This window comes from Pectinophora gossypiella, chromosome 21 (genome assembly GCF_024362695.1).
Source record: "Pectinophora gossypiella chromosome 21, ilPecGoss1.1, whole genome shotgun sequence".
NCBI classification, from domain to species: Eukaryota; Metazoa; Arthropoda; class Insecta; order Lepidoptera; family Gelechiidae; genus Pectinophora; species Pectinophora gossypiella.
Window position 1 is genome coordinate 2602772 of NC_065424.1, and position 19336 is coordinate 2622107.

The 19336-nt window shown below is 38.0% G+C and overlaps 1 protein-coding gene across 2 annotated transcripts in view; it reads right to left on the reverse strand.

Annotated features, from left to right (window-relative positions):
• Positions 1-19336, reverse strand: part of LOC126376508 (RNA-binding protein fusilli) — a 107015-nt gene that overhangs the window by 32962 nt on the left and 54717 nt on the right. For both annotated transcript variants that reach the window (XM_050023947.1, XM_050023946.1), the window contains exons 3-6: positions 14151-14233; positions 7324-7508; positions 6424-6513; positions 5961-6015 (exon numbers count right to left, since the gene is read on the reverse strand). In XM_050023947.1, coding sequence (XP_049879904.1) covers positions 5961-6015; positions 6424-6513; positions 7324-7508; positions 14151-14233 — 413 coding nt within the window. The remainder of the gene's footprint in view (positions 1-5960; positions 6016-6423; positions 6514-7323; positions 7509-14150; positions 14234-19336) is intronic.

Here is a 19336-nt window from a genome sequence, read left to right on the forward strand (position 1 = left end):
TGCTATTTAATATTTGTTGATATTGCGCACTTCTTTTATATGAGCAATGTGACCTTTTTAGCCGTATCTTATATCTTCTATATAGACAAGTATAACTGAATATTGACTAATTACCTACAGGACTCTGCATTGAAGAGGCATAATGTGGAAAAACAAATTTTCAAATGTGGGAGCGTGCTGGAAGGGGGCTTATTGGAATGGGTGCCTAATGGACAGACCCAATTTGCCCTGCGTACTCTACTTCTTCTTCTTCTATCGTGTGGGTTGTGAGGTCCCCGATCCACCCTGGTGTCAGGGTTATTATTGAGCCGCCATAGGCCCCTGACATGACTCATGTAACGACTACGTACTTACATCAGTAAGTAGTAACAATAAGCTTAAAATAAAAATACATATTACAAATGCTAGTATGCTAATAAGCCAATAAGTAAAATGCTGATCTAGAAATCGAAGCCAGTTTAAAATGGGGTCCTGTGCCGAGGTTATTCCTGCAGCTTCTTATCCCCAGATATACAGGTAGTGAGAGGCTGCAGTAATTTTAGGCGGATGAGGCGCTGGTTAAGTAAAAAATGACGATTCAAAGTGTAAGTATGTTACCTACTGAATAAAGATATATTTGAAATTGATGATCAAAAATCGGAACAGCCTCCGTGGTCTAGTGGTTAGAGCGTTAGGCTCACGATCTGGAGGTCCGCGTTCGATTCCCGATGGGGACATTGTCGAAATCACTTTGTGAGACTGTCCTTTGTTTTGTAAGGACTTTTCAGGCTTGAATCACCTGATTGTCCGAAAAAGTAAGATTTCGTGCTTCGGAGGGCACGTTAAGCCGTTGGTCCCGTCTATTAGCCGTAAAAACTCCTCCACCAATCCGCAGTGGAGCAGCGTGGTGGAGTATGCTCCATACCCTCTCCGGTTGATTGAGGGGAGGCCTGTGCCCAGCAGTGGGACGAATATAGGCTGTTTATGTTTTATGATCAAAAATCGGATCGGGTTTGGGCAGCAGGCAAGAGGGAAACCACTGTCCTATTTTTCCCTAAAAAAGTAGCATGGTGAATGCTACACCGACAAGAGCGTGGCTTTTAAATTAGTGATGTGATGATTAAAAATCAATCTCATCATTATACATATACATATATTATTATTATTATTGGTATTTGTATTGTATTGTATCATTATTCGGACTACGAATTTTATATTAAAATATACATAAATAAATAAAATAAATAAATAACAAAGAGTAAGACGTGTAACCACGTTTGTGTATCCATGGTTTTCTTATATCATATTTGTATCTATACAAATTCCATAGAAATGTATCGTTCTGACGTTTCGTAAAACTGCTATCATTATTATTATGAAGTCAACATATCTAATAACAAAGCGAAAATAACTCTGTCCCCAATTGTATTCGATAACGTACGTTTCAAGTTATTTCTTATAATGGATCAAGATAATTTGTTAGTAAGAATCAAGGCCGGTCATAGGATGGGTGACCACAAAAAAAAAGTTTTCATCTCGAGCTCCTCCGTGCTTCGGAAGGCACGTTAAGCCGTTGGTCCCGGCTGCATTAGCAGTCGTTAATAACCACCAATCCGCACTGGGCCCGAGTGGTGGTTTAAGGCCCGATTTCCCTATTCATCCATAGGGAAGGCCCGTGCCCCAGCAGTGGGGACGTTAATGGGCTGGTGATGATGAAGAATCAAGAATGATTATTACATAAATATACTTCATTGGTAACAGTAAGGTCGGTGAGGTGTGGTGTTATTAAATATTCTTTTTTTGTTACGTATTTTTTACATATTATGTTGTGTTTTTCTGACATTGTCAAGTCTTCAATAAATATACCTACAAATCAGCACGGATTGATTTTGCTTACGATATTCGATGTATGCACTCACAACAAGTGGTTTATCTGCCTACCCCAATTGGGATATAGTCGTGAGCCTATGTTATGTTGTTGTGACATTAAAACATGTATATTTTGTGAGCCAATCGCTAAAGTGGGCCAATCGAGAACTGCTTGGGCAGAACACGATGTTCCGGTATTTTGTGATTTATCCGAATCAAAATTATACAATAATTAATCCAGTAAGTAGAACGCTTATGCCACTCACTTTGTGGTTGTAGGTTCGAATCCAGCACAGGCCTAAACCAATGATTGTCGAATTTGTGTTCGAATTCATGTCTGGATCATACATAATTATCACGTGCTCAGCGGTGAAACCAGCCCAATACAGGTTAGGTCACATACCTCGGAAAATGCATTTCTCAGGAATGTGGGTTTCCTCACGATGTTTTCCTTCACTGCTGAGCACGTGATACTAATTTATGATCCAAACATGAATTCGAAAACAAATTCGAGAATCATTGGCTTAGGCCTGTGCTGGATTCGAACCTGCGCCCTCAAAGTGAGAGGCTAGCGTTCTACCAACTGGGCTACCACGGCTCGTTTCTTTAATTAATGTTGGTAAATATAAAAAAAAAACAAGCGATAGGTTATATAAGCGATAAACGACACGTTACGTTGGCAGTTAGATACGGTGGTACAGGGATGTTTAGGTCAGGAAAACGACCGGTATCGGGTGACAAGCGAGCCCCGGCCGCGTACACACACGTGCGTGGAACACACTACTTTTTTTTTGTAAAAAAAACTACTACTATTATGGCACATGGGATTAATTATGTCACTACCATGCTGTTACGACATAGTTTGACCTCATTTCGTTTTCAGATGAATGAATGAAATTAGTCTTCTTCTGTAGTATGGGATGTGAGCCGCCAAAGGCCCCGGACATAGCTCATGTAACGACTACTTACATCAGTAAGTAGTAACCGGGACCAATGGCTTAACGTGCTTTCCGAAGCACGGATCATCTTACTTTTTGGACAGGTGATCAGCCTGTAATGTCCTAACCAAACTAGGGATCACAAAGTGATTTTTGTGATACCTATGTCCCGGTTTAGTTAATAGTAATAAAATTAGTAAGTATTTCATATGGTGAAATAAATTAACTTCTGTTAATAAACGTGAAAATCAGATTGGAATTTTCTAGTCTGTCAGTAAAATTATTTTTCTTTTTTACGTGGCTTGTTATAGATTTGCATTATAATTGGCTCGGGTACCGGGTTCAAGATAAATTATGAAATTCTGATTACTGAATAAAGACAGATCCAAACCGATCAAAAAACATTTTATTTTTTCTACTTAACTTATTTATGAATTTTAATCAAGAAAAACGTAATAATAAGTCACGTTTTTCTATGACGTCAGTGTGCTTTTTCATACAAATTCCATAGTAATTTTGTGTTTTGACGTTTAGTAAAAAGTAACTGATTTGACTAGTTGGAAAGTAGCCTATTTCTCTTGTTTGTTTGTTGTTATGTAAGTACTAAGTACGTGTGCCTTGTTTGAATAAATGTCCTCTCCCTCTTTGACAAATAGTAATTTCTCAGTCTATTTCATTGAAATGTACAGTCATGAGCAATATAATGTACCCACTTTAGGACTCTGTCGCACTAACATATTTGACATTCAGTGAGACTTACAGTTCAATATGTCAAAAAAGTTAATGTGACGTGGTACCAAAGTGTACACATATTAATGCTCGTGACCGTAATACGTTATTGGTCATTTCGGTGTGCCAAAGCCTTTATATCTACTAGCTAGGGTTATTTATTTATACGTTTGACCCTCCAAGCCGATTGGATTTGCATTTCTCCGGTTTTATGTCAAACTATAATGTGACTCTGATTATGATTATAGAAGTTGGTAAAGGATACATTGGGCTGCAGACACCTCCTAATTTTATTTTAAGTTATACCTATCATTTTCTTATCCACCGAAAAGGAAAGGGCGGATGACTGATAACGGTTAATTTTAAAATGAACGAGACAATGAATGAATAACCCGTGCGAATAAAATAGTCATCTCGCTGTGTTCTGTCAACTTAATTCGGTCGGGTTATTGGCCAATGTAAAATTTTAAAGGGTTGTTTAAATTTCTGCCTAAAATTGACGCGAGTTTCATAAATTTTATGCCTGTCGATTACCCGTCCCTTTCCTTTTCGGCGGATAAGACAATGACAGGTATAACTTAAAATAAAATTAAATGGTGTGTACTGGAACCAGCACCAATATTGTTATATCGGCAGTTCATCCATTCTTACAATTAAAATTATTCACCACATTAAACACACAAAAAAAAACTTAAATAGCCGTATATACGTCCCGCTGCTGGCCATAGGCCACCCCTCAATCTACCGGAGGAGGCATAAAGCATACTCCACCACCATGACTGGATCTACCTATGGGCTGATTGGGCTGCAGCCCAGGGCCCCGGGGTTACAAGGGGCCCCCAGATCCCGCTAAAAAGTAAACCATAATTTGAAAAAAAATGTCTCTTAAAATATTTTTTGCTATTAGTTGAGTATTAAGATAGGCCCCCAAGTAGTTTCAGCCCACAAATTCACGATCCGGCCATGTCCACCACGCTGCTCCAGTACGGGTTGGGAGGGAGGTAGCCCAACGGCTAGTACTTCGGTACCAATGGCTTAACATACATTCTGAAGCACGGAATCATCATACTTTTTAGGACAATAAGGAAATCTTTCGAGCAATCTTTGTCGGAAATTGTCCAGCTTATAACTATATTCTTTTTTTCTACGTATAAAAACGCACGCGCGTAATGCTTAAAGAGGTGAGCAGAGCCACAACTCCACAAGCAATCAGTCAAAAATACTTACAGCTCAATGTCGTTCATAATTCTTAATCTGATTATTTTTATCACATTTTTATTCTATTTTTCATTTTAAATTCCTCGTTGTTTCTAACAAAGGTTAATATTATAATGACATATCAAATTCAGAATAAAGTCCACCGTAACCGGAAAAATATAATCGATATGAAACCCTCACATAATCACGCTTTGATAATTCAATTGTTTAAAATGTTTACATTACTTCGTGTAATGGCGTGGTAATAGCTTTGTTCTGTGCACCTCCGCACGATATACAAAGAAAGTATATTATGTCAAATAAAATTGTGGTGTTTCTTTGTGACGTGACTTATTGTAGATTAGCCTAGCCGCAGAGGGTGTCTGAGGGGGCGCGAACCTCGGCGTCGATAAAATAAGGTACTCTAGAAAAAACTTTGACTCGATAAGATAATCGTATATAAACGTTATTTTATACTGACCGAACCGTGGAGCATAATTTGAAACACAATGCGACAGTGCAGAGTGGCCGTTTATAATAATTACATTCAAAATTATACACTTCATACACTATAAGTCATACATATGACTGCACTTAGGCGCCATCCCACTCGAGGGAAACCACTGCCTTATTTTTCCCTAAAAAAGTAGCATGGAGAATGCTACACAGACAAGAGCGTGGCTCGGGGGCGGGTTGATTGAGCACATTACGCTAAAAATCACTAACAAATAATATAGTTTGTGATTAGTGAGTGTATATTTGCCCACGATGCGGGTATAAAATGTACTAAGTAACATTGCTGTAACTATATGACTAGGCGTTTGACATTATCACGAAGTAGAGTAGGGTGTTGGAGTATGCTCCATACCCACTCTGGTTAAATGACGAGAGGCCTGTGGGGCCAGTGATGTGCCGTTCCCAGAAATGTTCCCAATTTGGGAGTATTGGCCAATGACCCGACAGAATTAAGTTGACAGCACACGTCAAACGGGTTGCATATGAGCGAGATGCCTATTTTATTGGCCCGGGTTATTTATTCATTTTAAAATTAACAGTTGTCAATCATCCGTCTACCAAAATGACAGGTATAACTTAAAATAAATTTAGGATGTGTCTGCAGGAATCGGGCCAGTGTCTTCCCAAATTGATATTGATGGTACTTCATTATTATTTGAGGTACTTACAATAATACATTTTCTACTTAATAACTATAGTAAGTGTAAAAATAAAAATACTATAAGTACTTACCAAATTCCAGTTTCTAAAACTAAGTCAACCGTCTCAGGCAGTTCTAACCGATACCCTGGAAAAATAAAATTTTCATTATTAAAAAGTAAAAGTGTTTCAGTCAGAAAAAGTAGATTACTAATTATATGCGTTAAACCAGTATATTAGACATGATAGTATAAATAAACGACTTTAAAATAAAAAAAATCGACATTCTCTGTTAACTGGTCAGTTGCAAAATATTTAACATAACTGCCAAAATTCGTCCCATTTCTGGGTACAGGCCTGCCCTCACCGGTAGAAGCATGAAGGTAGAAATGAGAAATGAGGTCAGCTTAAATTGAATGATAGTGAGAAATAGTATGATAAAAGAGAGAGAGATGTAAAAAAAACGATACAGTAGCTGAAGGGAATGTATAGTTAGTTTGGACACGTAGAGCGGATGTACATAATATAAATAAAATAAACGGTGATAGATACGTACCGTCGGAAATTATCCTCTGTATAATCATGGTCATGTCTTGTACTTCAGCGGCGTAGAAATTGTCTCCAGCGTAAGGAGCTATACCTAGGTCTGTGGGATACGTGTAAGGAATATTACTTATCAAAAATTTTGCCTAAGTGTTCCTGCCTTAACCCATTTTCGAATAGGTAGCGGCAACTTGTCATAAGACAATTTGCAGCACACTGGTATTAGCGTCTTAAGAAAAATATTGAAGTGCATACAACTAGCCTATGGTCTAAAGTAGTATTAGACCATGTTGCACATTAGATGGGACTTCGACTTTCGCAAGATGCTCAGAATATATACACTTTTAAACGATAAATATTATGGTCAATAAGTTTATTATGGTGTTCATAACCACCCTAGCACTATCCCGTTTTTTCACAGGGTCCGATTAGCTAACCTGAAGATTTGACAGGTCCGGTTTTTTTCAGAAGAGTCTGCCTGTTTGAGCTTAAAACTCGCGAAGGGAAAGCCAGTCCAATACAGTTTAGGTTAATTTTGTTTTTGTTATCTTGATTAAATCAAACAAAAATTAAGTTTTTTTGTCTGTAACTTTTGTAGTATTATCTGCTTTGTATATCTTATTACAATTTGTCACTCTCTTCTTGAAACATACTTTATAAAAATAATTAAAACCATCGGAAAATGATCAATAGAACTCTCGATTAAGTGTGTGTGGTCCTTAACTTAGTTCATCATGCGATGAATGTACAGCATGAGCAATATCATGTACCCACTTTAGAACCCTGTCGCACTGTCATATTTGACATTTAATGAGACTGGCGGTTTAATTTGTCAAAAAAGTTAATGTGACATGGTTTTAAAAGTGTATACATAGTAGTACTCATGATGCATGTGATGTGATGTAAAGGATACAGTTGAGCATGTCGAGCAGCGAGGCGGGGTGGTCAGGGGGCGGCGGCGGGGGCGGCGCGGCGGCGGGGGGCGCCACCGCGCGCAGCGTGTACGCGCGCACGTACTCTTTGCGCAGGTCGTGGACGCGCGCGTAGTAGGGGGGGAGGGTGAGCTCCTTGCTGCACGCCTCCGGGAACAGGCATTGTCTGGAATGAGCGACGTTATAGATTTAAAAATCGACCATCGGTGTAATCAGAAATCAGAATAATTTATTCAACGTAATTATCATGGATAAACTTGTTAAAGGTCAATGTGACATTTTTGGATTTAAGTACCGTGTCATTTCGCAGGGTGTTGTGGCTAAGGAGAAGAAATGATAACAAACTGCAACAGCAACACATCTTTTAAATCAATGAGGGTGCATTACAAGTTATTTAATAACTAGAGGAACACATTCAATAAGTACCAGACATTTTTATCGTTTAGGTAATAATTAATCTTATAATAAGTTTTTTTTACAAAAAATAAGCTTCACATGAGCTTTAAATGTGTTTTCTGACAAATTTAAAATATTATCTGGTATTTTATTGTAAAAACGTATACATAACCCCAAAAAAGATGAATTCAAATTACTTAATATAGAATTTTGAATAGCAATTTTATTTTTATTCATTGTATTGTATGCCTTTCACAGTTTCTCGGAAGGAGAGATACATTTTTATGTACATATACAATGTTTTCTTAAATATATTGGCTTGCTCGGTCAGTATATTTATTTCTTTAAACAGCTCCCTTAAAGGGTTTTCTTTGTGATTGTCACGAGGGAGAGAGAATGTGATGGAAACAGAGAAAAAGAGACAGAGAGAGCTTGGATCTATCGTAGCATATAAGAAAACCAGGTATGCTCAAAAGTGACAGCTAACATTTCAAGGTTAACCTATTCCGTGCATACTACAGAGACTATACGCCGCTTTCTAATAGGATGATCACACTTTAAGATAACGCTAAATGTTTTTGCATATACAATTTTGGACAGTTACGAGCAGTTATCAGACATTTGTACACGGTAGACCCGTGAGAGAACTGCTTTATGGGCCACAGACGTCAACACTCTTACGGCCGTGAAAGGTGCAACGTCCGACAAAAGTTGCAAGTGGTTGGTGAAAGGAAAAATTAATAAGTGTACGGTCACGAGCATTAATATGTATACACTTTGGTACCATGTCACATTACATTTTTTGACAAATTGAACTGTAAGTCTCACTAAATGTCAAATATGTTAGTACGACAGAGTCCTAAAGTGGGTACATTATATTGCTCATGACTGTACGGCCCATGCCGCACTGTAAGGCCAGGCGCGCACTACGAGTTTTTCGCCGCGCGGCAGAAAAGACCAGCGGCATAATGTCGCACTGTAATACTGCGCCGCTGCGGTGGCTCTGCCGTCAAGTGCGCGCAATACAATTTAAAACTGTTTGGTACACATCTTTTTAACCTAGTTAACTGAGATACTTTTTTCGAAATGTAATACATAAATTGTCATGTAATAAAACAAAACAAAGTTGTGCTCCCCCAACACTCTCCATTGACAATAGAATTATAACAGACCCGATCACGATTTGTAATACACTTAATAAATACTTCTGCTCTATTGGATCTGTTTTAGCCAAAGAAATAGAATCCAACCTCTCGTTAAATACAAACAGTTCCTCACGCGTAAAACCCACTAAGCGATTAACCACATACCACACATTACCGCACCATACATCTCATTTACCACACCGTGCAACTTTTCACCACACAACATCATCACACCACACTGCAGTTCTCTCAAACTTAAAGCCATGTACAAGTGACGAAATTTCTAAAATCATTGATAGCCTTGATCCCAGCTCTAGTTCTGGCATTGATGGCATCAACACTAAAGCTATAAAATGTATAAAAACACTATTAGTAAGTCCGTTGTCTGAGTGTTTCAATAAACTCATGATAAAAGGTCATTTTCCAGATTCGTTAAAAGTTGCGAAAGTCAGTCCCATTCACAAATCGGGCTCTAAAACTGAACCTGGCAATTATCGACCGATATCCGTGTTACCTGTAATTTCTAAAATCTTGGAAAGGGTAATATATCGACGACTTGAAGCATACTTAGATTCTATAAAATTTCTTTCGGAACGTCAATTTGGGTTTAGACCAAAAAGTAACACATTAGCAGCTACAATTGATTTGGTTACTAAAGTAAAATACAATATTGATAAAAAAAATATAGTTCTAGGCGTATTTATTGATCTTAAAAAGGCTTTTGATACGGTTAGTCATGAATTATTACTACTAAAACTGGAATCGATAGGTATCAACGGTGCTGCCTTGAAAATTTTAAAATCATATCTGGCAAATAGATGTCAAGTGGTTAAAATTGGCCATCATACGAGTGAGGCTCTCCCAATATCATTCGGTGTCCCACAAGGATCCATACTCGGGCCTATATTATTTTTGATATACATCAATAGTGTCCAAAACTTAAACTTACGCGGCCACATAACCTTATACGCGGATGATACTTGTCTATTTTATTTTGGATCGTCAATACATGATATAATATCAAAAGCGCAGAGGGACCTCGATGTACTTCATAACTGGTTGCAATGCAATCTCTTGACTATAAACATAGCAAAGACGTCTCATATAATTTTCAAAGCAAAAAACAAAATTGTCCCTCCTTATACACCACTTAAAATAAACGAAATTCCAATTCAATTAAAGACAAATGAAAAATATTTAGGACTTAGAATAGATAATCAGTTATCTTGGAAAATACACATTAATCATCTAAAGACAAAATTGACTTCGTTGATGAGTTCTTTACGCGGTATTGTGCGTTGCATCCCAAAATCAATTCGTATGACCATCTATAATTCACTCGTAAAATCACACTTAATTTACCTGATAGAAATTTGGGGCAGCGCAAGTAAAACCATATTAAATGAGTTACAAAGAGCACAAAATAAAATAATCAAATTGCTTTTTCACTTTCCTTACCTAACCTCTAGTAACCTAGTATACGAAAAAACGGGCCTCATGAACATACACAAGCTTTACGTCTACAATACTTGCATACTAATCCGCAAAATCATCAACAAATCCATTCATACATCCATATCATTTACACAACAAAGACACGCACACAGATATAGAACCCGTCGAGCCAGCTACCTCGTACTGCCCAAGACACGTACAAACATCGGTAAAACTACGCTTACTTACCAGGGAGTGCAACTTTACAATAACCTACCTGCGAATATTAAAAGTATTGAGTCTTTTGAGTCATTTAAGGCGAAATTAGCTAGTTATATTCTGGAAAAGTGAGTTTAATGTGTTTTTGTTTTTATTGATATTTACTGTGGTAACAGATGTTTCTAAAAATTGTACTTACCTATCAAACGCAAATGCATACCTACATACTCATAGTGTAAGCGAACTAAAAAATCTAATTTACCTACCGCTTGTTTCTTAAGTAAAAGACATTGTAACTGTCGTTATTAAGAAATAAATATCTTTAAACTGAAACTGAATACAAACGGCCCGTTCATACTGTGTTTTACGATAACACGATGACGTCATCAATAAGCGTGGTCAAAAACGTCGTACTCATTATTACGTTATACATAAATAAATTTCGTAAGTAAATATAAATGAAAAATTAAGTTGATATTTAATCATCTTAGACTAGCTTCTATTTCTAGACTAGCATTTTATATTTTTTCGATGACCCAGTATCTACCAGTATCTATGGCAAGAACTAAATATCATAAGTACAATTTTCCGTGGCAAAGTGAAAAATAATCACAAGTTTAGTTGAATACAGTAGATAACAACGCTAATCGATAACACACAAATACAACACAACGCCTGCACGTTTAAAACAGCAATCCTTTGTTGGGGTAGGTTATACGTGTCACTATTAACATAACAACAGGCAAATATCGTCATATACTGAGCTGATCACTAGATAAGATACGTTTGAAACTAGACCATGTTTATTTAAAATTAGATAGTAGTAAAGCTCAAAGTATGAAGCAGATAAGCGTAAAAAGTAAATAACTACAGATTAGTGCTGATGTGACGGCCTCCCAGTGGTTGAGCGTTGTGCAAATCACAAAAATCACTTTGTGATCCATAGTTTGGTTAGGACGTTACAGGCTGATCACCTGATTGTCCGAAAGTATTAGTAAGATTCCGAAGGCACGTTAAGCCGTTGGTCCCGGTTATTACTTACTGGTAAGTACGTAGTCGTTATATGAGCCATGTGAGGCCTATGGCGGCTCAATCATAACCCTGCCACCAGGGTTGGTGAGGCTGGTATTCCACCTCACAACCCACACGATAAGAAGAAGACTGTATATTTTTTTATCAGAAAAATATCTATCAAGACACTGTTGTCCTGTGGTACAGTCATGAGCAATATAATGTACCCACTTTAGAACTCTGTCGCACTAAAGTGTTTGACATTTAGTGAGACTTACAGTTCAATTTGTCAAAAAAGTTAATGTGACATGGTACTAAAGTGTATACATATTAATGCTCGTGACCGTACACCGTCTTGCAGTGCAACTCAAACGGCGAGTTCGAACCCCAGTACCGGACTGACCAATGAGTTATTAATTTATTTTAAGTGTTAACTTCCCGTGTTAGTTTTCGCTAACACAGTCGGCTCAATCGTTATAAACGGCGATACGGCTCACCACCTATCACGTTGGTCTAAGATAAATCTCGGTGAGGTGTGGGTACTTAGATCATTTTATGATGGATATACAATCAAAGATCAAAAGTGCAGTCACTAAGCCTAGTGAATTATTTGTAAACAGTGGTGAAATTATGAACCATTAGTTGTCATAATTTTAAAATTGATGGTTTTATAGGTGTTTTTGGTCTATTACAGAAACGACATGTATCAAGGAGGTCTTTTTTTTAATTTATTTATTTGATAAACTTTGAGTATACAGTTTTGACGCATAGCATCGCTAAACCAGGAATGGTTTGTCTGTGGTTTGTTTGGTTTGTTGTGTATGGCTTAAGGCTTTTTGGCGGGAAACGGGAACGGGACAGTTGCTTTCTTCATTGAATAATCTAAATAATTAATACGAAGTGGTGTTTTGTGGTTAATGATCGCATTAAGTTAGTCGGAAGACATTCGCGAGTGTTATTATATAGGAGTATTCAATAAACAAAGTGTATCTGCCTATTTTCGCTTCGTGCCAGGAAGCCGCTTCATAACTCGAAAGTTTATGCGGACTTTTGAGTTAATTCGTTTGGGGTTCGGAGTAGGAGTCTACTCCGAGGGTGGGGGCTTAGGTTTCATCATCATCACCTTTCATCATTTCATTAATCATCAAGAAAAAATACGTAAGATATGGCTGTATGGGCATAGTTCCCTTTGCCTTACCCTTCGGGGAAAACCAAAACAAAAAAAAATGTGTATGGCTTAAGTGCAACCAGTCAATTTATTACTTTGCAAGAAACTGGTTGGGCTTTTGCAGCGTATCGTACCTCTGGGGTAGCCATCGGGGTATAGTCGAGAGCTTATGTGATATCTATCAAGATAAATTATGTAGAAACAATTAAACGCGCGTTTTGCATCGTGGGAAAAAGTTGAAAACTATTATCGCCGTCGGATCGCTTCCGATTGTGAACGTTTCGTAATAAATATTAAATAAAACCAACAATAGTCCATTTCCCGTGCAGAGGTCACAGAATGATCCCAATTTGAATGTCTATAGAAATTATACGTTTTTTTTTTATTATATATTTATGATATTCAAGGCCACTTCCTCTCTATTTTGTGACTGATATAGATACGATTAGATAGTGCAGTACCGTGCTTTATGTAAATTATGCTTGTATTATTTTTGTCGAAGGACATCGTTCATTCAGCGCTTATCGCTATCGACCCACTAGGGTGGATAAAATCTTTCAAATATTCTTCCTCTCAGACGACGCCCTAAGCCGAAGTTCGCGTCCAACTGGGTACCCTCAGGCCTGTTGTGTTAAATTTTGTACCGAGGAAGAGCCCTCAGCGCGCTCCCAAGTAGTTAATGCCATTTGCTGCAAATCTACAATAAGTAAAAAAAAAACTGAAAACCACGTAAGTGCATTTTTGAAAAATCACATTTGTGAAGCGCTTACATGATTTGATGGCGATACTCTGTTTGATGGCACGTTAAGCCGTTGGCCCCGGTTACTACTTACTGATACAAGTTAGTAGTCGTTACTGAGCCATGTCAGGGGCCTTTGGCGGTTCAATAGTAACCCTCACACCAGGGTTGACGGGGTTGGTAATCCACCTCACAACCCACACAATAGAAGAATGGCGATACTTCTGCTCTTATTACCTAGTAGCACACCCTGGACACTTCATACAAAAAACCTCGTTTTACACAGACACTACACATTAACGTTATCGTACACGCGCATCTGTGTTTGTGACTTCTGACGCCATATGATTGAAGACTAAACTAAGACAGAGCGGGGTGAGGTAAACCTAACTCAGCCGCTGGTGGGGAGCGGAGAGTTGCCGTTCTATACGTAGTATTATTCCTTATTCTACGACAAAACGGCCGCCGTGGTCCAGTGTTAGAGCGTTGAGCTGAAGATCAGGGTTCGAAACCCGGTGAGGACATTTCACAAAAAATGACGTTATGAGGCCTGGTTTGGTTGGGACGTAGCAGGCTGATCACTCGATTGTTAGAAAGTAAGCTACGACACGTTAAGCCGTTGGTCCCGGTTACTACTTACTGATGTAGTATTCCTTAGTCTATGCTAGTAGTTAATAAGTTATATGAAAGTGGCACCTTAACGGGGGCTGTCCGTCTGTGACGAGCCTGAAGAGGGGGGAGTGAGGGTCCACCTGCAGCGAGCGCACGAACTCGTCGAACTGAAACGGAAAACAAAGATTAATTAATAAACTATGTTAAAGAGCGAGACAAAAGACCGCTAAAGATACACTCCGTAAGCATTATATATTTTTTATAATTTCAGATTTCTTCAAAAACATTGCTGATTTCTTGAGTGCGGAAACAGATAATCTAAAATGCTATAAAATTGTGGAACCTATCAACTAGTCAAATCAGTTACTTTTTACTAAACGTCAAAACACGAAATTACAATGTAAAAGCAACCCGTGACGTCATAGAAAAACGTGACAAAACGTCGCACTTATTATTACCTACATTTATCTTGATTAACATTTATGAATGAGTTAAATAGAAAAAAGAAAATGTTTTTTGTCGCTTGCAGATTTGTCTTTATTTAGTAATCAGAATTTCGTAATTTATCTTTGACCTAGGAAACTACCCAATTATACCCAATCTACGCGCTACATACTAAGAGTGAGTGAGAAAGATTACTATAATAGGGTATTTGAGCGGGTCAAAGAAAAAATATAAAATGTCAAGATAAAACAGTGATCCTTTGATAAATTATTATTAATAATTACACATATAACATAAATAACCTGCATATTACGTCCCGCTGCTGGGCACAGTCAACCGGAGGGGATATGGAGCATACACCACCACGCTCCAGTTGATAGCCGGGACCAATAGCTTAACTTGCACTCCGAAGCGCGGAATCATCTTACTTTTTCGGATAATCAGGTGATTAAAGCCAGTAATGTCATTACCAAACAAAGAACAGTCTCACAGTGATTTCGACAATAACAACAATTTATTAATAACTAGCGACCCGCCCCGACTTCGCTCGGGTGCAATGCTGAGGAAAAAATGAAATTATTTACGACATCACATTAAAAACCTCAAAAATAACAGTAGTTCTCCACTACTTAATGGATGTTATTATACATATAAACCTTCCTCTTAAATCACTTTAACTATTTAAAAAACCACATCAAAGTCCGTTGCGTAGTTTTAAAGATTTAAGCGTACATAGGGATATAGGGACAGAAAAAGCGACTTTGTTTTATACTATGTAGTGATTATATCGAATAAATATTCTTGAGTTTGTATCTAAAATTCTAATTATCGCTCACACCGTTAGCAAACGTGCCTTGGAGTAACCGTTGTGTTTACACCACAGTCGTGTTCCATGGAATACCGTAATGAGCTAAAATAGAAAATGTTTCGACAAAGTTTCTACATGTTGTGGATATAACGAACATGTTTTGCATGGAATATTGTGACAGTTGAGAGCTTTACTTACTTAGATATTGTGAGGATCATGTAAGTTTGTTTAAACACCTTCCAAATAGTGTACAAAATACAAAATGAAATGTTGTATGGCTTGTTTTTTGCTTCATGAAACAACCTAAAATATTTTTTAATAATTAATCATGAAATTAAATATATAGAAAGAAAGAAAGTTGCATTGGGTAGACCTTCAAACACCGGAAGTCAATCGCATTACTGTTACATACATACATAAACTCACGCCTATTTCCTACCGAGGTAAGCAGAGACTATGGAATTCTATTTGCTTCGATCCTGATACACTTCTCTTGCTTCCTCCACATTCATCAATCGTTTTATACACGCACGCCGGTTCAGAGTAGATCGTACTAAACCTTTTCTAAGGACATCTCCAATTTGTTTGTTTGTACGTTGTTCTGTTAACGCAAAAATATCCTTACATAAGTTCTAACTGAATATTTGCAAGAAGACAAAATATTCTAAGATATTTTTGTGTTTACGGTAATAACACCGACATCCGGCGTCCGAAGAACTACCCATTTATTATTGACTAGCTTTTGCCCGCGACTTCGTCCGCGTGGCGTGTTATATAAGAGAGAGATCTTTGTGTGTGTGGGAGTGCATATCAAATTTCAAGCATCTAACTTATGCAGTTTAGATTTTTTCATACAATTTTTTTCCCAATAACTCCCATTTTTCAAAATACAGCCAAAAATAAACTTTATATTTACTAAGGTATGCATGCATGCTAGATTGAATCAATTGATTGAATTGATTTTTTTTTAATTGATTGTTCATTGAGTTTTAATTTTAATACACACTTCCTCTCTTCCCTTCAACGTTGCTGTGCCCTACAGGGTCCATGTTTTAGTTCCTATGCCTATGTAACACCCCATTGTACTACATGGAAAGCAATAAATAATTTAATTGAATTGAATTGAAAACATCTATCTTACGCGGTTTCGATTTTTTCATACAAATGTTTTTTTCCCGCTAACTCCCGTTTCCGTGGGAATTTTGCAATATCCTGTTGCAACTAAGGTTTAAGTTAACTAAGGTACCTGCATGCCAAATTTCAAGCGGCTAACTTAAGCGGTTTAGATTTTTCATACAAAAGGATTTTCCCGCTAATTTCCGTTCCCGTGGGAATTCCGGGAATTCCTTTCTTAGTGCACCTCTACGGTACCTAAGCTATGTCCCTTCCAAATTTCAAATGCCTACATTTAGCCGTTCAGGCTATGCGTTGATATGTCAGTCACTGAGTCACTCAGTTTCTCCTTTTATTTAGATTTGATTTTTTCATACAAATGTTTTTTCCCGCTAACTACCGTTCCCGTAGGAATTTTGTAATATCCTGTTGCAACTAAGCTTTAAGTTTACTAAAGTACCTGCATGCCAAATTTCAAACGTCTAACTTGAGTGGTTTAGATTTTTCATACAAAAGGATTTTCCCGCTAATTCCCGTTCCCGTGGGAATTTCGGGAATTCCTTTCTTAGTACACCTCTACGGTGTCTAAGGTACCTGCGTGCCAAATTTTAAACATCTTACTTGAATGGTTTAGATTTTTCATACAAAAGGATTTTCCCGTTAATTCCCGTTCCCGTGGGAATTTCGGGAATTTCTTTCTTAGTGCACCTCCACGGTACCTAAGGTACCTGCATGACAAATTTCAAACGTCTAACTTGAGTGGTTTAGATTTTTCATACAAAAGGATTTTCCCGCTAATTCCCGTTCTCGTGAGAATTTCGGGAATTCCTTTCTTAGTGCACCTCCACGGTACCTAAGGTATCTGCATGCTTCAAACGTCTAACTTGAGTGGTTTAGATTTTTCATACAAAAGGTATTTCCCGCTAATTCCCGTTCCCGTGAGAATTTTGGGAATTCCTTTCTTAGTGCACCTCTATGGTACCTATGGTACCTGCATGCCAAATTTCAAACGTCTAACTTGAGTGGTTTAGATTTTTCATACAAAAGGATTTTCCAGCTAATTCCCGTTCCCGTGGGAATTTCGGGAATTCCTTTCTTAGTACACCTCTACGGTATCTAAGGTACCTGCATGACAAATTTCAAACATCTAACTTGAATGGTTTAGATTTTTCATACAAAAGGATTTTTCCGCTAATTCCCGTTCCCGTGGGAATTTCGGGAATTCCTTTCTTAGTGCACCTTTACGTTATCTAAGGTACCTGCATGCCAAATTTCAAACGTTTAACTTGAGTGGTTTAGATTTTTCATACAAAAGGATTTTCCCGCTAATTCCCGTTCTCGTGAGAATTTCGGGAATTCCTTTCTTAGTGCACCTCCACGGTACCTAAGGTATCTGCATGCTAAATTTCAAATGTCTAACTTGAGTGGTTTAGATTTTTCATACAAAAGGATTTTCCCGCTAATTCCCGTTCCCGTGGGAATTTCGGGAATTCCTTTCTTAGTACACCTCTACGGTATCTAAGGTACCTGCATGACAAATTTCAAACATCTAACTTGAATGGTTTAGATTTTTCATACAAAAATATTTTTCCGCTAATTCCCGTTCCCGTGGGAATTTCGGGAATTCCTTTCTTAGTGCACCTCTACGTTATCTAAGGTACCTGCATGCCAAATTTCAAAAGTCTAACTTGAGTGGTTTAGATTTTTCATACAAAAGGATTTTCCCGCTAATTCCCGTTCCCGTAGGAATTTCGGGAATTCCTTTCTTAGTGCACCTCTACGGTATCTAAGGTACCTGCATGCCAAATTTCAAACGTCTAACTTGAGTGGTTTAGATTTTTCATACAAAAGGATTTCCCTTCACTACTCTGCTCCTATTGATTGTAGCGTGATGAAAAGTATACTATGACCTGTCCAGGAGTGTGAAGAATAATTGTACCAAGTTTCATTAAAATCCGTCCAGTAGTTTTTGTTTCTATAAGGAACATACAGACAGACAGACAGACAGACAGACAGACAGACAGACAAAAATTTTACTGATTGCATTTTTGGCATCAGTATCGATCACTTATCACCCCCTGATAGTTATTTTGAAAAAATATTTAATGTACAGAATTGACCTCTCTACAGATTTATTATAAGTATAGATGACTCTCTAACCCCCATATAAGTGAGAATTCTTGAGGTATTGCATTATTAATCTTTCGAATGCTGGGACGCAGATCTCGACCCGAAGGACGTAATATACGATCCCGACGACCCGATTACTCTAGCCATAGAGGCGGCTAATCAGCTCACGACACCAAACACTTCAGAACCCCGATACCGACCCCCGCGGCGTGGTCGTCGATTTCCTTTCAAAAAATTCGATTAATTCTTTCAAAAAATATTCTTCCTCTGAAACGACGACCTGAGCCGAGGTTCGCGCCCCTCAGGCCTGTTGTATTACATTTTGTACCGGGTGAGAGTCCTCAGCGCTCCCCTTTTATCTGGCCAAGTAGTTAATGCCATCTGCGGCAAATCTACAATAAGTCAAGTCAAAAAAAAGCAGATCTCGTCCAGACACAATGTAAAAATTTTAATGGCTCCCCCTCCCCTCTCCTGGCTCCAGGAAGGAAGCCTTAATAAGAAAATAATACTTATAAATAATTGATTCCTAGCACGGATCGAACTCTCGACATCTAGCATAGACTAGATACTCTTTCAACCATACCAGGTACCACTATTTAACCCGTACAATAATTACGAAGCACCAAGGCCACTGCAGTGGTGGCGGTGTGTAATTTATTGGTTTCTAACAGGAAACCTTCGACGGCCCAACTTCACAGTTATTTTAATTCATGATTTATTGCCTTTTGCTGTAAGTCGCTGTCCTAATTACCATCGTTCTAAGAGTAATTTTCGA